Source organism: Mesoplodon mirus (assembly GCF_964341445.2).
Source record: "Mesoplodon mirus genome assembly, chromosome: 3".
Taxonomy (NCBI): Eukaryota; Metazoa; Chordata; class Mammalia; order Artiodactyla; family Ziphiidae; genus Mesoplodon; species Mesoplodon mirus.
In genome coordinates, this window is record NC_138978.1 from 47153489 (window position 1) to 47177309 (window position 23821).

General features: G+C 37.7%; 1 protein-coding gene across 7 annotated transcripts in view; it reads right to left on the reverse strand.

Annotated features, from left to right (window-relative positions):
- The window catches only part of TUT4 (terminal uridylyl transferase 4), a 138853-nt gene that overhangs the window by 79931 nt on the left and 35101 nt on the right, over positions 1-23821 (reverse strand). For all 7 annotated transcript variants that reach the window (XM_082615898.1, XM_082615897.1, XM_082615899.1 and 4 more), the window contains exons 3-4: positions 22536-22699; positions 9832-9948 (exon numbers count right to left, since the gene is read on the reverse strand). In XM_082615898.1, the coding sequence (XP_082472024.1) occupies positions 9832-9948; positions 22536-22699 (281 nt within the window). The remainder of the gene's footprint in view (positions 1-9831; positions 9949-22535; positions 22700-23821) is intronic.

Consider the following 23821-nt stretch of genomic DNA (forward strand, 5'->3'; position numbering starts at 1 on the left):
AAGAATAAAACAAATACCATATAATATCACTTATATGTGGAATCCAAAATATGACACAAATGAACTTATTTTTGAAACAGAAACAGACTCACAGACAGAGACAGATTTGTGGTTGCCAAAGGGGATGGGGGAGGGGGCGGGAGGGATTGGGAGTTTGGGATTAGCAGATGCAAATTATTATACATAGAATGGCTTAACAACAAGGTCCTACTGTATAGCACAGGGAACTATATTCAATGTCTGGGATAAGCCATAATGGAAAAAAATATTAAAAAGAATATATATATTATGTATAACTGAATCACTCTGCTATACAGCAGAAATTATAACATTGTAAATCAACTATACTTTAATAAAATAAATATAAAAAATAAATAAGTGTGTGTGTGTGTGTATATATATATATATATATATATATATTCTGTATTGATTATTGTTAGATAATTTCACTGAATATAGAAATAAAGGTTGACAGGAGGTTTTCCTCTCTCCAGAACTCTTAAGGTATTATTCAACTGTCTTCTGGCTTCTATTGCTACTACTGATAAGTCAGCCACATTCCCAACTTCCACACCTTTATGAATGACCTTACCTTTTCTTTCTGGCTGCTTTTCAAAAAGCAACTTTACTGAGATATAATTTATATAAAACAAATTGCACATATTTAAGGTTTACAATTTGGTTCATTTTTGACATATGTATATAATAAAACCATCGGCACAGTCAAGATAATAAACATATCAATCACTCACAAAAATTCCCTCATATCCCTTTGTAATCACTCCCTCCCTCTTCCACACCCATACTCAGGCAACCACCAACCTGCTGTCTATGATTATAGCTTAGACTGCATTTTCTAGAATTTCATATGCATGGAATCACACAGTATATAGTCATTTTTGTCTGGCTTTTTACACTCAGGATACTTATTTTGAGATTCATCTATGTTGTGCTGTTCATTCCTTTTTACACCAAATAGTATAACAAGGTATGGATATACCACAATTTGTATATCTGTTCGCCTCTTTGGCTATTACACATAAAACTGCTATGAATATTCATATACAAGTAAATGCAGAGACATATACTTTCACTTATCTTGGATAAATCCAAAGGAATTGAATGGCTGAATCATATATTAGGTGTATGTTTAACTTTTTAAAAACTGCCAAAATGTTTTCAAAAGTGGATGTATTATCATATGATCCAATAATTCCACTTCTGGGTATTTATCCAAAGGAAATGAAAACACAAACGGGAAAAGAAATCTGCACCTCCATGTTCACTGCAGCATTATTTACAACAGCCAAGACATGGAAACAACCTAAGTGTCCACTGATGGATGAATGAATAAAGAAAATGTGGTCCATATATATAACTGAATACTATTCAGCCATAAAAATAAAGAAAATCTTGCCATGTGCCACAACATGGATGGACGGACCCTAAGGGCATATTGCTAAATGAAATAAGTCTGACAGAGAAAGACAAATATTGTATGATCTCACACGTGGAATCTAAAAACAACAACAACAAAACCTGAACTCATACAGAGAACAGATTGGTGGTTGCCGGAGGCAGGGGTGGGTGGTTGGGGGTGAGCGAAATGGATGAAAGTAGTCAAAAGGTACAAACTTTCAGTTATAAAATAAATTAGTCCTGGAGATATAATATACTGCTTGACATTATAGTTAATAATACAGTATTGTATATTGAAAAGTTGCTGAGAGTAAATCTTAAAAGTTCTCACCTCAAGAAAAAAAACTGTTATGTGTGGTGGTGGATATTAACTAGATTTTGTGATCATTTCACAAAATATACATATATTGAATCATTATGTTATACACCTGAAACTAATATAATGTTATATGTCAACCAACTCTCAATTAAAAATAATTTTAAAATAAACCTTTCGGGACTTCCCTGGTGGTCCAGTGGTTAAGAATCCGCCTTCCAATGCAGAGGACGCGCGTTCGATCCCTGGTCAGGGAACTAAGATCCCACGTGCCACAGGGCAGCTAAGACCACGGGCCACAACTACTAAGCCCGTGTGCTCTAGAGCCCACGTGCCACAACTAGAGAGCCTGCATGCCTCAGCTACTGAGCCCACGAGCTCTGGAGCCTGTGTTCCACAACTAGAGAAGCCCGCACACTGCAATGAAAAGACCGTGCATGCCACAAAGAAGGTCCCAAGTGCCGCAACTAAGACCCAATGCAGCCAAATAAATTTTAAAAAATTTTTTTGATTAAAAAAGAAAAAAATCTTTAAAAAGAAAGGAGGGGACTTCCCTGGTGGCGCAGTGGATAAGATTCCGTGCTCCCAATGCTGGGGGCCCAGGTTCGATCCCTGGTCAGGGAACTAGATCCCACATGTATGCCACAACTAAAGAGCCAGTGAGCCGCAACTAAGGAGCCAGTGAGCCACAACTAAGACCCGGTGCAACCACATAAATAAATAAAATTTTTTTAAGTTTAAAAAAATAAATAAAATAAAAAGAAAGTGGATGTAATATTTCACATTTCCACCAGCCCTGATTTAGACTTGCCATTCATTCACATCCTTGACAACGCTTGGCATAGTCAATCGTTTCCATTTTAGCTGTTCTAATAAGTGTAGTGATTTCCCTAATGACGAATAATGTTGAGCATCTTTTCATGTGTTTCACATCTGTATGTCTTCTTTAAAAAAGTGTTGGCTCTAACCTTTGGCCCATATTTTTATTTTCTTGTTTGTTTACAGTAGTCCCCCCTTATCCTTGGAGGATATGTTACAAAGCCTCCAGTAGAGGCCTGAAACCACAGATAGCACCAAACCCTGTAAATACTATTTTCTTCCTCTACATACATACCTATGATAAAGTTTTATTTATAAATTAGGCACATTAAGAGACTACCCAAATGGCCTGCATCACTACTCTTGCACTTTGGGGCCATTATTAAATAAAATAAGGATTATTCTAACACAAGCACTGTGATACCACCAACAGCCAATCTGATAACCAAGATGGCTACTAAGTGATTAACAGGCAGGTAGTATACACAGCGTGGATATGCTAAACAAAGGGATGTTTCATATCCCAGGCAGGATGAAGCTGAACAACATGAGATTTCACCACACTATTCAGAATGGCATGTAGTTTAAAACTGTAAGTTGTTTACTTATGGAATTTTCCATTTGATATTTTCAGACATGGCTGACCAAGGGTAACTGAAACCACAGAAAGCAAAACCACGAATAAGGGGGGATTACTATACTTATTATTGAGTTTTGAAAGTTTTTTATATCTTCTATATACAAATCATTTACCAGATATGATTTGCAAATATTTTTTCCCAGTCTGCAGCTGATATTGTTGTTCTTTCAAAAGTATCTTTCAAAAAGCAGAAGTTTATAATTTTGAGAAAGTCCCATTAATCATTTTTTCTCCTCTGGTATCATACCTAAGAAATTTTGCCTAATCCAAGGTCATAAAGATTTTATCTCATTTTTTATTCTGGAAATTTTATACTTTTAGGTTTTACGTTTAGGTCTGTAATCCAGTTTTGAGTTATTTTTTTTACGTAGTGCAAGGTATGGATCAAAGGTCTTTCTTTGTACATGGATATCTAACTATTCATATGTTTTAGAGATTATCATTTCTCCACTGAATTACCTTTGAATGTCTGTCAAAAATCAGTCGTTCATAGAACTGTAGTCTTATTTCTAGACTCACTATTCTGCTCCACTGATCTACTTGTCTACTTGACGCCAATACCACACTGTCTTGATTATTGTAGCTTTATAAGTCTGGAAATCAGGTGTTGTTAGTCCTCCCACTTTGGTCTTTTTCAAAGTTGTTTTAGATTTTCTAGAATCTTTGCATTTACAGATGAATTTTAGCTTTTCTCTTCTTTTTTTAATCTTTTTTATTGAAGTATAGTTGATTTACAATGTTTCAGGTGTACAACAAAGTGATTCAGTTATACAGATAGATTCTTTTGCAGATTCTTTTCCACTATAGCTTTTTTTAAAAGATTTATTTATTATTTATTTGTTTGTTTGTTTTTGGCTGTGTCGGGTCTTAGGTGCGGCATGCGGGATCTTCGCTGAGGTATGCGGGCTTTTCGAACTTGTGGCATGCGGGTTTTCTCTTCTCTAGCGGTGGCGCGCAGGCTCCAGGGCATTGTGCTCTGCAGTTTTGCAGCACGTAGGCTCTCTAAGTTGAGGCACGTGAGCTCATTAATTGTGGCGCGTGGGCTTAGTTGCCCTGTGGCATGTGGGAACCTAGTTCCCTAACCAGGGATCGAACCCACATCCCCTGCATTGCAGGAGGATTCTTTACCACTGGACCACCAGGGAAGTCCCTCCAGATGAATTTTAGAATCAGCTTTTCAATTTGGGATTTTGGTCAGTTTAGAAAGAAATTTAACAATATCAATTCTTCCAACATATAAAAAAGGTTTATTTCTGCATTTCTTTAGCTCTTCTTTAATTTCAGGAATGTTCTGTAATTTCTGTACACAAGTTTTGCCTATTTTTGATGCTATTATAAATAGCAGTTTTTTAAGTTTCAATTTTATACTGTTTACTGTTAGTATATAAAAATATAATAGATTTTTGCACATTGAGCTTGTATTCTGCAACCTTGCTAAACTCACTCATTAATTCTAATGAATAACTCTTTTCTAGACTTCTATATAAACAATCATATTACCTACAAATATAGTTTCACTTCTTCTTTTCCAATTTGGATAGCTTGCCTTTCTGTCTCTTGCCTGACTGCACTGGCTAGAACCCCTAATAAAATGCTGAATAAAAGTGGTAAGAGTGGGGCTTCCCAGGTGGCGCAGTGGTTGAGAGTCCACCTGCCGATGCAGGGGACATGGGTTCATGCCCCAGTCCAGTCCGGGAAGATCCCACATGCCGTGGAGCGGCTGGGCCCGTGAGCCATGGCCGCTGAGCCTGCGCGTCGGGAGCCTGTGCTCCGCAACGGGAGAGGCCACAACAGTGAGAGGCCCGCATACCGCAAAAAAAAAAAAAAAAAAAAAAGTGGTAAGAGTGAACATATCTATCTTTTTTTCCAATTTTTTTATTGTGATAAAATATACATAACATAAAACTTACTATCTTAACAATTTTTACAAATACAATTCAGTGGAATTAAGGACATTCATTTGTTGTGCAACTATCACCATCATTCATCAGCAGAATTCTTTTCATCTTGTAAAACCGAAACTCTACACCCATTAAGGATAGCTCCCCATTCCTCCATCTCTCCAGTCCCTGACAACCACCATTCTACTTTCTATCTCTATGATTCTGACTACTCTAAGTACCTCATATAAGTGGAATCGTACAGTATTTGTCTTTTTATGACTGGCTTGTTTCACTTAGCTTTAATTTACTCAAGGTTCTTCCATGTTGTAACGTATCAGAATTGCCTTGCCTTTTTTTTTTTTTTTAAAGATTATGTTTTTCTATGTGGACCATTTTCAAAGCCTGTATTGAATTTGTTACAATATTGCTTTTGTTTTACGTTTTGGTTTTTTGGCCAGGAGGCATGTCCCATCTTAGCTCCCCGACCAGGGATCGAACCCATATCCCCTGCATTGGAAGGCAAAGTCTTAACCACTGGACCATCAGGGAAGTCTCTGCCTTGCTTTTTTTTTTTCTTTTAAATATTTATTTATTTTGGCTGCACCAGGTCTTAGTTACAGCACACGGGATCTTTGTTGTGGCATGCTTAGTTGCGGCACACACGGTCTTTTTTAGTTGTGGCATGCAGGCTCTTAGTTGCAGCATGCAGACTTCTTAGTTGCACCATGCAGATTCTTAGTTGCGGCATGCAAACTCTTACTTGCGGCATGCATGTGGGATCTAGTTTCCCGGCCAGGGATCACACCTGGGCCCCCTGCATTGGGAGCACAGAGTCTTACCCACTGGACCACCAGGAAGTCCTCCCTGCCTTGCTTTTTAAGGCAGTATAATATTTCACTGTATGTATATGTGACATTTTATTTATCCATTCATCTGTTGATGGACAACTGAGCTGCTTCTATGTTTAAGCTATTGTGAATAATGCTACGATGAACATGGCTGTACAAATATCACTTCAAGACCCTGCTTTCAATTCTTCTGAGTATATACTCAAAAGTGTAATTGCTGGATCACACAGTAATTCCATTTTTAACTTTTTGAGGAACTGCAACACAGTTTCCCACAGCAGTTATACCATTTTCATACCCGTCTTTTTTCCTAATCTTAAGGAGACAACATTCAGTCTTTCACCATTAAGTATAACGTTAGCTGTAACTTCTTCATAGATGTTCTTTATGCTGAGGAAGCTCCCTTCTATTCCTAGTCTGCTGAGATTTTTTTTTTTTTTTGGCGGTACGCGGGCCTCTCACTGTTGTGGCCTCTCTCGTTGCAGAGCACAGGCTCCAGATGTGCAGGCTCAGCGGCCATGGCTCATGGACCCAGCCGCTCCGCGGCATGTGGGATCTTCCCAGACCAGGGCACGAACCCGTGTCCCCTGCGTCGGCAGGCAGACTCTCAACCACTGCGCCACCAGGGAAGCCCTGCTGAGATTTTTTAATCAGGACTTTTAAATGCTTTTTCAGCATCTACTAAGATGATCATATAGTTTTCTCTTTTGGTTTGTTAGTATGATGAATTACATTGATTCATTTTCTAATGTTAACCAACAACGCACTCCTGTAATAAATTCCTATTTGGTCATGATGTATTTCTTCCTTAAATATACTGTTGGATTCAATTTTCTAAAATAATGTTCAGAATTTCTGCATTTATGTTAATGAGGGATATTGGTCTGAAGTTTTCTTTTATTGTAATGTCCTTTCCTGCTTTTGGTATTAGAGTAATGTGGGCCTCATAGACTGGGGTGGGAAGCATTCTTCCGCTTCAGTGTTCTGGAAGAGTTTATGTAGAACTGGTACATACGTATCAATTATCCCAAAGCTCAATGATCCTCTTTTCTTTCTTTTTCCCAAGTTCATTTTTCTTTTTTCTTTCTGTTTCATTTTGGATAGTTTCCATTGCTTTATCTTCAAGTTCACTAACCTTTTTTTTTTAATAAATTTATTTATTTTATTTGTTTATTTTTGGCTGCACTGGGTCTTCATTGCTGTGCGCGGGCTTTCCCTAGTTGTGGCGAGCGGGAGCTACTCTTCGTTGCAGTGCATTGGCTTCTCATTTTGGTGGCTTCTCTTGTTGCAGAGCACAGGCTCTAGGCACGTGGGCTTCAGTAGTTGTGGCACGTGGGCTAGTAGTTGTGGCTCACACGATCTATAGCACAGGCTCAGCAGTTGTGGCGCATGGGCTTAGTTGCTCCGCAGCATGTGGGATGTTTCCGGACCAGGGCTCGAACCTGTGTCCCCTGCACTGACAGGCAGATTCTTAACCACTGCGCCACCAGGGAAGCCCCTCACTAACCTTTTCTTTTGCAATGTCTGATCTGCCATTAGTCCTACGCACTGTATTTTTCATCTTAGACATTGTAGTTTTCACTTCTGTAAGTACAATTTGAATCTTTTTTTATATCTTCCATGTCTCTATTTTTGGGAACATCAGGAATATAGTTATATTAACTGCCTTAATGTCCTTCTCTACTTTCTACTGGGTCAGTTCAAGGTCAGTTTTGATTGGCTTATCTTTCTTCTCTTCATGGCTTGTATTTTCCTGCTTCCATGTATGCCTGATAATCTTTGACTGAATGGCAGACAATGTGAACTTTTTGGCAGTGATGGATATTCTGTATTCCTATAAATATTCTCAAGCTTTGTTCCTTAATGACATGAAATACTTGGAAATAGTCTATTCTTTTGTATCTTGCCTTTAAAACTTTTTAGTTGGGACCAGACCACATTTAGTTTAGGGTTAAATATTCCCCATTACTAAAACAAGACCTTTCTGAGTACTCTACCCAATTCCCCACAAAGTATGAGGCTTTTCAGTCTGGAGAGTTAGAAGATACTACTCCCAGCTCTGTGTGAGCACCAAGCACTGTTCTAATCCCCTCAGATGACTCTTTCCCTGGCTTCAGGAAGCTTTCCCACATGCATGCACCACAGTATTGTGCTGAATACTCTGAGGGGACTGTCCACAGATCTCTGGGTTTCTCTCTGTATAGCTTTCTCATTTTTGTCATTCTGTCCTACAAACTCTAGCCACACTGTACTCCCTGGACTCGTCCATCTCCTCAACCCTGGGAGTCCACTGCATTCTACTCCTTATAATACCATCCAGAAACTCTCTCAAATTGGAGTAATCATTGAGCTCATGTGTTTTCCATTCACTGTTGGTCCTTCATTGCCTAAAGAAGACATTATTAGTGATTTTTGTCTTTTTTTGTTTTTGTTTTTGTTTTGTTTTGTTTTGTTATTTCGAGGAAGGTAAATCCAGGCCCTGTTATTCCAACTTCACCAAAAGTCCAGTACAGCTGCTTTTAAGGTTAGTTTGTTTTTTTGTAATATTCTAAAATTTCCCTATAATGTATATAATGTATAATGGCTTTCTTTTTAAGTCTGTTTGGAATTCCCTGAGCTTCCTGCAACTAATGATCAGCATCTTTGAACATTTCTTGAAATTTCTCAGTTATTATCTCCTAAACTACCACTTTGGCTCTGTTCTATTAAGTCTTCTGAAATGCTAATTAAATCAAAATAATAGGCTGATAAAATTTGAATGATTTCTTTTCCTTCTAAGTTCCTGAATTTTTTCAATGCATTCATTATTTTCAATAAAAGTGTGCTGAGCACCTACTATGTGTCAGACACTGTACTAAGCAACGCAGAAACAAAAATAAATAAGAAATTAAACCTGTCCTCTAAAATACCGGATACCTAAGCCTAGAAGAAGAGAGAAGGCAGATATTTATAACACAGTGTATAAGGTTTTCTGATCAAGCCACTATGGGAGCACCAAGAAAGTGTACCTATAACACAGACTTGTTGGGAAGGTCAAGTAAAAGAGTATTTCTCAGAAAAGATATCTTAGTGATAAGTAAGAAATCACATAGAATTAATATTATAACTTTGAAAAGAAAAAATTAAATAGCTAACATACTAATAAATTTTTAAAAGAAAACACTCTACTTATACTATGTCTATATGAAATGTTATAATAAAAATCACTGAAAACTTATGAATTCCCAAAGGCTAAACCTTAAAAGGCCCTGCATGATCTGGGCTTCTCCAGCTTCATCTTGTATCACTTTCCTCCTGGCTCTCTTTGCTCCAAGCATGCTCTTTCAGCTCCTCATATGCCATGTCCTTTCATAACTTAGAGACCTTCATACTGCTTTTTTGTGTAAAATGCTCTCATCCTACCCTTCTATGCCACTCAACCTCTACTTCAAGGTTCAACAAATGTCACTTTCTCAAAGAAACTAGCCCTCCTCTAAATTAAGTAAAATATCCTGTACACTTCCTTAACACCACAATTGCCCCTTTAATAAAACTCATCATACCCAAATCCTTATTCAATGTATGCCTTCACCAATACTTTAGAAACTCTGAGGACAAGAACCATGACTATCTTATTCACCACTCCCTAGAACTAACACATAAGAACTCAATAAATATTGGTTGGACTAACTGATTGTACCTTTAAGCTTATGAATCAACATACTTTAGGATAAGCAAACTGGTCTCTGAGAAGGTTCCCCTCCTGATCACCTAAGATAAGAAAGGCAATCACAGCTTTCAACGCTACCATTTTAGTTACTACTATATGACTAGACAAATACTTGATTTTTACTTTCATTAATCAAAAATATTTGATATAGTTTTACCACTCAATAAATAAATAAAATATTTTGTAAAAAGACTTACCAAAATGTTTTTCTTATGTCGTTTCTCTTTTATATGTTTATGAGCTCCCTGGATGTTTTCAATGTGAATTAAGCAGAGTTTGCACAGATATCGGCAATTGGTATATTCTGGTGAGCGCTAAAAAAAAAAAGTTGAAAACATTTTTTCAGAAAACAAAAGTAAAATTTTTACTATATATGTGAAAGGTACAACTATGTAAATATATGAGACAAAAATAAGCAGTGAATGAATACTTTTTAATAAACAATTCAGTACTCATATACCCAAGAGATAGCTGTCCTTTTCAAAATAGTCATCATAGGTGATAATATACTAATTTCAAACAATATCATGACAATCCTAAATATGTTTGATACTTATCTAATAGTCTTCAGAATCCAATGTAAGATAAAAAAGGCAGTATTATTATTTAGTCTTATTCCAACACTGTCTCAAAAACTGGTTTAAAAGCTTCAGTCTTTTTGATTACCATAAAAAATAAAATTCACCCTCAAATTGGGCATTTCAAAAGAATGAATTGCAAATATGGAAGACAATTCCAAAATCTGAGTTTTGAAAACACTCTACTCAATTACAATCACATGGGAATAAATGGATAACCTCTTGAGTTGACTACTCTGAAGGGAAAAACAATTATGACACATGAAAAGTATCAGTCACAATACTTAAATCATACTTTATATATATATTCTTGAAATAATAAAAAATTAGTAATTCCAAAGTGCCTGTTATATGCTAGGCACTATGCTAGATGTTTGACATATAATTTGTCATTTTAACTCCCCTAATAATCCAATTAGATTGGTATTATCTTCATTTTATAGATGTGAAAAAAAAAAGGTTGTAGACCTTGCAACTTTCACAAGGATACAACAATATTACATGGTAGATGCTGAATTTAATTTCATGTATATCTGAATCCAAAGCCAAAACTCCACCCATAAGATGATACCAAAAAAATTTACAAAAACACAATACAAGGAACCAAGATGGTGGAGTAGAAGGACGTGCTCTCACTCCCTCTTGTGAGAACACCAGAATCACAACTACCTACTGGACAATCATCGACAGGAAGACACTGGAACTCATCAAAAAAGATACCCCACATCCAAAGACAAAGGAGAAGCCACAAAGCGACCGTAGGAGGGGCGCAATCACAGTAAAATCAAATCCCATAACTGCTGGGTGGGTAACTCACAGACTGGAGAACACTTATACCACAGAAGTCCACCCACTACAGTGAACGTTCTGAGCCCCACGTCAGGCTTCCCAACCTGGGGATCCGGCAACGGGAGGAGGAATTCCTAGAGATTCGGACTTTGAAGCCTAGTGGGATCTGACGGCAGGACTTCAACAGGACTGGGAGAAACAGAGACTCCACTCTTGGAGGGCACACACAAAGTAGTGTGCACATCGGGACCCAGGGAAAGGAGGAGTGACCCCATAGAGACTGAACCAGACCTACCTGTTAGTGCTGGAGGGTCTCCTGCCGAGGCAAGGGGTGGCTGTGCCTCACCGTGGGGACAAGGACACTGGCAGAAGAACTTCTGGAAAGTACTCCTTGGCATGAGCCTTCCCAGAGTCTGTCATTAGCTCCATCAAAGAGCACAGGTAGGCTCCAGTACTGGGTTGCCTCAGGCCAAACAACCAACAGGGAGGGAACCCAGCCCCACCCATCAACAGTCAAGGAAATTAAAGTTTTACTGAGCTCTGCCCACCAGAGCAACAGTCAGCTCTACCCACCGCCAGTCCCTGCCATCAGGAAACTTAAAGAAGCCTCTTAGATAGCCTCATCCACCAGACAGCAGAAGCAAGAAGAACTACAATCCTGCAGCCTGTGGAACAAAAAACACATTCACAGAAAGACAGACAAGATGAAAAGGCAGAGGGCTATGTACCAGATGAAGGAACAAGATAAAACCCCAGAAAAACAACTAAATGAAGTGGAGACAGGCAACCATCCAGAAAAAGAATTCAGAATAACAACAGTGAAGATGATCCAGGACCTCGGAAAAAGAATGGAAGCAAAGATCGAGAAGATGCAAGAAATGTTTAACGAAGACCTAGAAGAATTAAAGAACAAACAAACAGAGATGAACAATACAATGACTGAAACGAATACTACACTAAAAGGAATCAATAGCAGAATAACTGAGGCAGAACAACGGATAAGTGACCTGGAAAACAGAATGGTAGAATTCACTGCTGCGGAACAGAATAAAGAAAAAGGAATAAAAAGAAATGAAGACAGCCTAAGAGACCTCTGGGACAACATAAAACGCAACAACATTCGCATTATAGGGGTCCCAGGAGAAGAGAGAGAGAAAGGACCAGAGAAAATATCTGAAGAAATTAGAGTCAAAAACTTCCCTAACATGGGAAAGAAAATAGCCACAAAGGTCCAGGAAGCGCAGTGAATCCCATACAGGATAAACCCAAGAAGAAACATGCCGAGACACACAGTAACCAAACTGGCAAAAATTAAAGACAAAGAAAAATTATTGAAAGCAGTAAGGGAAACACGACAAACAACATACAAGGGAACTCCCATAAGGTTAACAGCTGATTTCTCAGCAAAACTCTACAAGCCAGAAGGCAGTGGCATGATATATTTAAAGTGATGAAAGGGAAGAAACTACAACCAAGATTACTCTACCCAGCAAGGATCTCATTCAGATTTGATGGAGAAATCAAAAGCTTTATAGACAAGCAAAAGTTAAGAGAATTCAGCACCACCAAACCAGCTCTACAACAAATGCTAAAGAAACTTCCCTAAGTGGGAAACACAAGAGAAGAAAAGGACCTACAAAAACAAACCCAAAACAATTAAGAAAATGGTCATGGGAACATACATATTGATAATTACCTTAAGCATGAATGGATTAAATGCTCCAACCAAAAGACACAGGCTTGCTGAATGGATACAAAAACAAGACCCATATATATGTTGTCTACAGAAACCCACTTCAGACCTAGGGACACATACAGACTGGAAGTGAGGGGATGGAAAAAGGTATTCCATGCAAATGGAAATCAAAAGAAAGCTGGAGTAGCAATACTCATATCACATAAAATAGACTTTAAAATAAAGAATGTTACAAGAGACAAGGAAGGACACTACATAACAATCAAGGGATCAATCCAAGAAGAAGATATAACAGTTATAAATATATATGCACCCAACATAGGAGCACCTCAATACATAAGGCAACTACTAACATCTATAAAAGAGGAAATCGACAGTAACACATAATAGTGGGGGACTTTAACACCTCACTTACACCAATGGACAGATCATCCAAAATGAAAATAAATAAGGAAACAGAAGCTCTAAATGACACAACAGACCAAATAGATTTAATTGATATTTATAGGACATTCCATCCAAAAACAACAGATTACACTTTCTTCTCAAGTGTGCACAGAACATTCTCCAGGATAGATCACATCTTGGGTCACAAATCAAGCCTCAGTAAATTTAAGAAAATTGAAATCATATCAAACATCTTTTCTGACCACAACGCTATGAGATTAGAAATGAATTAAAGGGAAAAGAAAGTAAAAAACACAAACACATGGAGGCTAAACAATACATTACTAAATAACCAAGAGATCACTGAAGAAATCAAAGAGGAAATCAAACAATATCTAGAGACAAATGACAATGAAAACACGACGATCCAAAACCTATGGGATGCAGCAAAAGCAGTTCTAAGAGGGAAGTTTATAGCTATACAAGCCTCAAGAAACAAGAAAAATCTCATACAAACAATCTAACCTTACACCTAAAGGAAGAGAAAGAAGAATGAACAAAACCCAAAGTTAGCAGAAAGAAAGAAATCATAAAGATCAGAACAGAAAAAAATGAAACAGAAACAAAGAAAACAATAGCAAAGATCAATAAAACTAAAAGGTGGTTCTTTGAGCAGATAAACAAAATTGATAAACCATTAGCCAGACTCATCAAGAAAAAGAGGGAGAGGACTCAAATCAATAAAATTAGAAATGAAAAAGGAGAAGTCACAACAGACACCACAGAAATACAAAGCATCCTAAGGGACTACTACAAGCAACTCTATGCCAACAAAATGGACAACCTGGAAGAAATGGACAAATTCTCAGAAAGGTATAACCTTCCAATACTGAATCAGGAAGAAATAGAAAATATGAATAGACCAATCACAAGTAATGAAATTGAAACAGTGATTAAAAATCTTCCAACAAACAAAAGTCCAGGACCAGATGGCTTCACAGGTGAATTCTATCAAACATTTAGAGAAGAGCTAACACCTATCCTTCTCAAACTCTTCCAAAAAATTGCAGAGGAAGGAACACTCCCAAACTCATTCTATGAGGCCACCATCACCCTACCAAAATCAGACAGATACTACAAAAAAAGAATATTACAGACCAATATCACTGATGAATATAGATGCAAAAATCCTCAACAAAATACTAGCAAACACAATCCAACAACACATGAAATAATCATACACCATGACCAAGTGGGATTTATCCTAATTTGGAAAAGAAGAAGTAAAACTGTCACTGTTTGCAGATGACATGATACTATACATAGAGAATCCTAAAGATGCCACCAGAAAACTACTAGAGCTAATCAATGAATTTGGTAAAGTTGCAGGATACAAAATTAATGCACAGAAATCTCTTGCATTCCTATAGACTAATGATGAGAAATCTGAAAGAGATATTAAGGAAACACTCCCATTTACCACTGCAACAAAAAGAATGAAATACCTAGGAGTAAACCTACCCAGGGAGACAAAAGACCTGTATGAAGAAAACTATAAGACACTGATAAAAGAAATTAAAGATGATACCAACAGATGGAGAGATAGACCATGTTCGTGGATTAGAAGTATCAATATTGTGAAAATGACTATACTACCCAAAGCAATCTACAGATTCAATGCAATCCCTATCAAATTAACAATGGCATTTTTTACAGAACTAGAACAAAAAATCTTAAAATTTGTATGGAGACAGAAAACACCCCGAATAGCCAAAGCCGTCTTGAGGGAAAAAAACGGAGCTGGAGGAATCAGACTCCCTGACTTCAGACTATACTACAAAGCTACACTAATCAAGACAATATGGTACTGGCACAGAAACAGAAACATAGATCAATGGAACAAGATAGAAAGCCCAGAGATAAACCCACACACATATGGCCAACTAATCTATGACAAAGGAGGCAAGGATATGCAATGGAGAAAAGACAGCCTCTTCAATAAGTGGTGCTGGGAAAACTGCACAGCTACATATAGAAGAATGAAATTAGAACACTCCCTAACAACATACACAAAAATAAACTCAAAATGGATTCGAGACCTAAATGTAAGACTGAACACTATAAAACTCTTAGAGGAAAACATAGGAAGAACACTCTGACATAAATCACAGCAAGATATTTTTTGATCCACCTCCTAGAGTAATGGAAATAAAAACAAAAATAAACAAATGGGACCTAATGAAACTTCAAAGCTTTTGCACAGCAAGGGAAACCATAAACAAAACGAAAAGACAACCCTCAGAATGGGAGAAAATATTTGCAAACGAATCAATGGACAAAGGATTAATCTCCAAAATATATAAACAGCTCATGCAGCTCAATATTAAAGAAACAAACAACCCAATCCAAAAATGGGCAGAAGACCTAAATAGACATTTCTCCAAAGAAGACATACAGATGGCCAACAAACACATGAAAAGATGCTCAACATCACTAATCATTAGAGAAATGCAAGTCAAAACTACAATGAGGTATCACCTCACACCGGTCAAAATGGCCATCTTCAAAAAATCTAGAAACAATAAATGCTGGAGAGGGTGTGGAGAAAAGGGAACCCTCTTGCACTGCTGGTGGGAATGTAAATTGATACAGCCACTATGTAGAACAGTATGGAGGTTCCTTAAAAAACTAAAAATAGAATTACCATATGATCCAGCAATCCCCTTACTGGGCATATACCCAGAGAAAACCATAATTCCAAAAGACACATGCAGGGCTTCCCTGGTGGTGCAGTGGTTGAGAGTCCGCCTGCCGATGCAGAGGACATGGGTTTGTGCCAGTCCGGGAAGATCCCACATGCCGCGGAGCGGCTGGGCCCGTGAGCCATGGCCGCTGAGCCTGCACGTCCGGAGCCTGTGCCCCGCAGCGGGAGAGGCCACAGCAGTGAGAGGCCCGCGTACCGCAAAAAAAAAAAAGACACATGCACCCCAATGTTCATTGCAGCACTATTTACAATAGCCAGGTCATGGAAGCAACCTAAATGCCCATCGACAGACGAATGGATAAAGAAGTTCTGGTACATATATACAATGGAATATTACTCAGCCATAAAAAGGAACGAAATTGAGTCACTCGTTGAGATGTGGATGGATCTAGAGACTGTCTACAGAGTGAAGTAAGTCAGAAAGAAAAAAACAAATATCGTATATCAACGCATGTATGTGGAACTTAGAAAAATGGTACAGATGAACCAGTTTGCAGGGCAGAAGTTGAGACACAGATGTACAGGACAAATGTATGGACACCAAGGGGGGAATGCCACGGTGGTGCGAGGATGGTAGTGTGCTGAATTGGGCAATTCGGATTGACATGTATACACTGATGTGTATAAAATTGATGACTAATAAGAACCTGCTGTATAAAAAAATAAATAAAATTTAAAAATTTTAAAAAACAATAAATACATGTTGTATTTTAAAATATTGTTTCTGGTGTCTTACACTGAAATTGCAGCAATGCTTAATATTTATCTCAGGTTGACTTTCAATAGGCTGCAACTCCTCACAAAAAGATTCTCACTTCAGAATATAACATAATTTCCTTTAAATAGGAAACTTGCCCCAAATTTAGAAACAGTCCTGCCACAGACTAAAAATAAATAGTCTTCATTTATAGAGTATCTATTAACCTTACAACATCCGTATGAGGATTCCCCATTTTACTAGCAAAGCAACTAAATCCCTAGAAGTAAATAATTTGCCCAAGGCAACAAGCAAATAAGAAAATTCAGCTCAATCTAGTCATTTCAATTCTTTAGTTTAAAACTATTTCAAATCTGTCCTTATTGCGGAATGAATTAAGCCCTCACAGACTTCTTTCTCTCAGTTTCCAACCACAGCTACTTCTTAATTCACCAAGTATTTTCTGAGCTCATACTATATCAAACATTTTTCTAGGAGGTGAGGATAATAATGTAAACAAAACAAATGAAAATCCTTGTCTTCATGAATTGACATTCTACTGTAGGAAGACAGGTAATAAATAAACAAATGTACAAAGAAATAAATAGGAATGTGGGGGAGGTGTTACCTCCTTTTTAAAAATAGTCATCACTTATTAATAAAATGACTTAAGTGAAAGACTGAACTGTGTGGATATATGAAAAGACATTCCAAGCAGAGATAAATGTGAATGCTAAGGCCCTGAGGAAGGAATGTGCCTAATTTGTTTGCGAAATCACAAAAAGGCTACTATGACTGGAACAGAGAGGTAATGGGGGTCAGATGACAAGACCCCTCATAAGGACTCCAAGTTTTATTCTAAGTGTGAGGGGAAGGTATTGAAGGCTTCTGAGCAAAGAATTACAAGATCTAATTTCAAAGAGATCACTTGCCTTCTATATTAAGAATAGAAACAAGATGAGTCTAATGCCATTATGAGCATACTACAATAATCCAGATGATGTTGGTTGGCTTGGTTCAAGGTAAGAGTGGTGTAAGTGGCAAGAAGGGTTGGATTCAGGAGTTGAAAGCATAAACACAGAATTCCTAAAGACATGCATATTGATGAAGTCACTACAGCAGTCATGAGAGCACTCATTGGACAACTTTTTCAATTGTAAAATGTGAGCAGACAACGATGCGTCTGGAATCTTTTAGTAAGAAAAGCTTGGTATAACACTGAATGGGGAGCCAGAGGCCTGAAATGACATCTCAATTGATCTCGGATAAATCTCTAACTCTTGATCCTGCTTCTATACCCGTAAAATGAAATAATAAAAACTGCCCTACTTGGTAAAATAATTCAATTCTACAAGTAGCTAATCTTTATTTTGTGCTTAGCACATACCAGGCACTGTGTTAAGAACTTTATTTGTATTATCTTATTTAATCATCACAGCCCAATAAGCGAGGTGTCGTTATTTTTATCGACTCCATTTAAATGATAAAGAAACTGAGATTTGGGGCTTCCCTGGTGGTGCAGTGGTTAAGAATCTGCCTTCCAGTGCAGGGGACACGGGTTCAATCCCTGGTCCGGAAAGATCCCACATGCCACGGAACATTTAAGCCTGTGTGCCACAACTACTGAGCCTGTGCTCTAGAGCCCGTGAGCCACAACTATTGAGCCCACGTGCCACAACTACTGAAGCCCGCACGCCTAGAGCCCATGCTCTGCAACAAGAGAAGCCACCGCAATGAGAAGCCCGTGCACCGCAACGAAGAGTAGCGCCCACTCACCGCAACTAGAGAAAGCCTGTGCACAGCCATGAAGACCCAACGCAGCCATAAATAAATAAATAAATAGATAGGTAGACAGATAGAAACTGAGGTTTAAAGAGGTTAAATAACTTATCCAATATCATCTAACCAGTAAGTGGCAGTGCTAGACCAAGTGAATCCAAAAGCCCATACACTTAACCACTAAGCAAACTGTTACCTTTAATTACTGACCAACTACTATGTGCAAGGCACTGTATTAGGCACAACAGTAAATAAGACAAAAATGTCCTCAGTATCATGAAGCTTCTAGTTTCACAGAAGGGACACATGAAAAATGTTTAAAAATTCCTTTATTATAGTTAAAATATTTATTTTACCATTAAACAAACATATTGATAAGCCTTTTTTAAAGTTTCTGTAGACCAGCTAGAATAAAGATTTGTCTCCTGAACAACCAACAGATCAAAGAAAAAATTAAAGGGGAAATAAAAACGTTTCTTGAGACAAATAAAAATGGAAAAACAACATATCAGAACTCGTGGGACATAGCAAAAGCAGTTCTAAGAGGGAATTTCATAGCAATAAATGTCTACATTAAGAAGCAAGGAAGATCCCAAATAAACAACCTAACTCTACCATAAGGAACTAGAAAAAGAAGAACAAACTGATCCCAAAGTCAGCAGAAGAAAGGAAATAATCAAAATCAGAGCAGAAATAAATGAATTAGAGATCGGACTCACAGTTATAGAGAACAAACTAGTGATTACCAGTGGGGAGAGGGAAGGGAGGAGGGGCAATAGGGGGGTAGGGGATAGAGAGGTACAAACTATTATGTATATAATAAGCGACAAGGACATACTGTACAACATGGGGAATATAACCAATATTTTTTAATAACTATAAATGGGGTATAACCCTTAAAAATTATAAATCACTATATCACACACCTGAAACTTATATGACATAGAATACTATTCAGCCATAAAAAATGAGAAAATCCTACCATTTGCAATGACATAGATGGACCCTGAAGGCATTATGCTAAGTAAAATGAGACAGAGAATGACAAATACTGTACAATCACTTATATGAGGAATCCTAAAAAAAAAAAAAAAAAAAAGCCTCATAGGAAAAGAAATCAGACTTGTGTTTACCAGAGGAGGGGAGGGGAAAACTGGAGGAATGTGGACAAAAGGTACCAGCTTCCAGTTATAAGCACTAGGAATGTAATTAACACTGCTGAATGATATATAAGTTGTTAAGAGAGTAAATCCTAAAAGTTCTCATCCCAAGAATATTTATTCCTTTTTTTCTTTTTTTCTTTCTTTCCTTTTTATTTTATCTATATGAGAAGATATTAGCTGAACCTACTGTGGTAATCATTTCACAATATATGTAAATCAAACCATCATGCTATACACCTTAAATTTATACAGTCAAGTATGTCAATTATTTTTCAATAAAACTGGAAAAAAATAAAAGTAGTAACTTGGGGGCTTCCCTGGTGGCACAGTGGTTGAGAGTCCTCCTGCCGATGCAGGGGACACGGGTTCATGCCCCAGTCCGGGAAGATCCCACATGCCGCGAAGCGGCTAGGCCCGTGAGCCATGGCCGCTGAGCCTGCGCGTCCAGAGCCTGTGGTCTGCAACGGGAGAGGCCACAACAGTGAGAGGCCCACGTACCGCAAAAAAAAAAAAAAAAAAAAAAAAAAAAAAGTAGTAACTTGAAATTAAAAAAAAAAAAGATTCCTGGGCATGGAGATTCTAAGTATTTCCTAGTCAATATTCAACACTTGCTATACGGAAATTTACTCTTCTGATCTAACAGTTTGGACTTATTCCTTCTTTAGTACAGGTTAAAAATCTACATCTTTACTCCTCAATTAGATAATGTGTAAGTAAGTACACTGTGAACCAAATACTTGATGCAATCAAATGCAAGTTGGTAAGAATATTCTTAATGAGTATTTTAAAATTGGTAAAGAAAAATTTTAATTAACAGTATACTGGATTGACAACAAGAGGTTTTGGATTGCACGAAAACCAAAAAGGAGTCACAAGAATAAGAGATTATAGACATCTATGCTGGTATTGGCACACTGATTTTACATCACTGCTAATCTAAATTCAACAACAAAATGTTTTCCATGCTTCCAAGTTTTCTTTCACCCCAGGCCATTCTTTCCTACTACTATCAAATATCCATTCCACCCCAACTTCTTCCTTCTCCCAAGAACTGACTTTTCCTGCTTCATATACTACGTATCTTCCCAACCAGTCCCCTGCTATATTCCCTGAAAATACATTTTTCACATTCCCTTTATACATGTCATACAATTTACCTACACCAACCATTCCCTAACCCAACTCCTAGCCATTCCTTCAGACTCAGTTCCAATGTCACCTACTTATAAAGCATTCCCCAAACTGATGCCTCTATACCCCAACTCAAGTTGGTTACTCCTTTGTCTAAGATCCTATTTTCAAACAATATTGTTATTACTATTATTATTTGCTTACATGCCTTTCTCTAAAAGAAACTCCTAGAAAGGCAGTATGATGGTTTTTAAAAAACCATGCATGCCCCAATTCAACTTTTTATCACCAGATCATGGCACATGAAAGGTACTCAATATTTATCTTGATAATGCACAGATCCAGACTAATTTCAAACTTAGGAAAGGGAAAGTGAGAGGAAAGACAGAACTATGTAAAACAGCAAATTGCAGGCTTCCCTGGTGGTGCAGTGGTTAAGAATATGCCTGCTAATGCAGGGGACACAGGTTCCAGCCCTGATCCAGGAAGATCCCACGTGCCGTGTGCCACAACTACTGAGGCTGCGTTCTACAGCCTGCGAGCCACAACTACTGAGCCCACGTGCCACAATTACTGGAGTCCATGTGCCTAGAGCCCATGCTCCTCAACAAGAGAAGCCACTGCAATGAGAAACCCTTGCACTGCAATAAAGAGTAGCCCCCGCTCGCCACAACCAGAGAAAGCCCATGTGCAGCAATGAAGACCCAACGCAGCCAAAAATAAATAAATAAATTTATAAAAAAAATAAAATAGCAAATTGCAAAAAAGACTTCCTTCTAACTAGGATCTTGTGAGACTAACTATATAATCCAAACTCTTTCCTACATTATGGGCCTCTACTACTTGATATTCCTTCCTACTTTCACAGGGTGACTACTCTGTCATAAATTCTATTAATGACTCAGGATTGCCTTCTTCAATTTAAATATAATCTTGTTTTTCTAAGCTATACAAAATCATACCATTCCTTTCTTTCCTTCCTTATTTATCAAGAATGATGACCTATTTCCCTGTATGCATACTAACAAATATCCCAAGTATCTATTTAAGAACAGACTGATTTATGATTCTTTCCTTCAATATCTAGCAGTGTTTTTACTGTTAAGGCTGGGAATCTGTATTTCTAGGTTAAGAAATTAATGAGTACTCAGCAACAAGATACCTATGGCTAGAACAGTTCCTAATACATAGGAGATATTCAGTAAATATGGGAGAAAAAAGAGGAAAGAGAAAACCAAGGGGGAAAGGAGGAAGTCTGGTACATCCTGTAGTATTCGCTAATTTATTTGTCACTCCAAATAGACCGTTAACTTCTAATCGGCAGAAACTGTGCCATTTTCACCAACATGTATCCCCAGTGCCTAGCACAGTATCTAGAACATAACAAGCTCTCAGTATCTATTTGATAAGTGAGTAAATCAGGGGTCAGCAAACTTCTTGTAAAGGGACAAAGTTATATTTCAGTAAATATTTTATGCTTTAGTAAACAGTAGATATTTTATGCTTTGTGGTCCACATACTCTCCATAGCAACTTCTCAAAACTCAGCTCTGCCGTGGTAGCAAGAAAAGCAACTATAGATAATAAGGATGGCATGGTTGTGTTCCAATAAAACTGTTTATAAAAACATGAGGTATTTTACCACAATTTTAAAAAATAAAAACAAGGTGGTAGGCCACAGTTTGTCGAGCCTGGAATGAATGAATGAAGTCAGACTCACAGATGTTAGGATTTGCTGAACAAATGGAGGGAAAGAAGACAGAGAGGGAGAGAAGAGGAAAGGAAATAGGGAAAGAAGGAAAGATGCATGATATCTCTGCCTAAGGAATATAATAAGAAAAATAAAAAGAGCTGTACTTGGGAAAGAAAAGTTATGAAACATGCATTTTCCTCCAAATAACTAAAACACATAGTATACTTTTTCAAGTCGAAAGATGTGATCTCTTTCTAAGCGTTCTTCTGCTTGTTTCAAGCCTAGCCTCTGCTCAGGTGTCAATGCGGATTCATCTATCACAGTGGCATTTTCTAAATAGTCCATCTCTGAAGAATTTTCTTTATTAGATTCATCGTTCTTCATTTTACCTAGAAAAGGAAGCAATCACTTAGTTACCAACATCAGAATTGGTAAATTAAAATTTTTTAATGAAAAACAGACATTCAATTTATACACATACAGAAAAAATATTCTTCCTTTATGTTTTCCTTCGTTGTGCACGTTGGTATATCTATGTAACATAAAAGTAAAAGATATACATGATATCAAAATTCACAAAGAAAAATCTACTTCATGGGTCAAATGCCTATCTTCTTCCAACCAATCTATATCAAAGAAGACAAATATGACTGAGACTCACTATACAAGGGTAACATAACATAACCATTTTGTCGAATCTCTGAAGTAAATATGATATAAAGCTACTTTAAGTCCCAAAGATGACTCAATGAACTGAAGTCACTTTAGTGACTTTATCACTATAAAAAAGAAGCTAAAACAACATATATACTCTAGACCACAGACTCACATGAGGCTCCTTCTTCTTTGCTTTCACTGAACTCATGGATATCTCCACCACACCAATATTTTTTCTTTGCTTCTCTGCCTCCTAACTAGATTGTGATCTCTTTAAGGCACAGATTATGTGCTTTCTTTTCAATCTTTGCATTTCCAGCACCTACCAATATATACTTAGAATATAGTAGGTTCCACCACCAGTGTGATTTTTTTTTTTTTTTTTTTTTTTTTTTGCGGTACGCAGGCCCCTCACTGCTGCGGCCTCTTCCGCTGCGGAGCACAGGCTCCGGACGCGCAGGCTCAGTGGCCATGGCTCACAGGCCCAGCGGCTCGCGGCATGTGGGATCTTCCCGGACCGGGGCACAAACCCGTGTCCCCTGCATTGGCAGGCGGACTCCCAACCACTGTGCCACCAGGGAAGCCCACCAGTGTGATTTTTTAAAATACAAATTGAATCATGTTACTCTCTTGCTTAAAATACTTAACAGGCTGCTCTCATGGAGTTCATAATAAAGTTTAAAATGTAACACACAGTGCTTGCCCTCTTGAAGGCAGTCAACAGTTTAAATACAATAATCCCAAGTTGTAGTAAGTGCTATAAAGGAAAAAAACAAGTAACTGAGAGGGAAACAAACTTTAGATATGGGGGTCAGGGAAGGCTTTTCTGAGACTTTAAGCCAAGACCTCAAAAA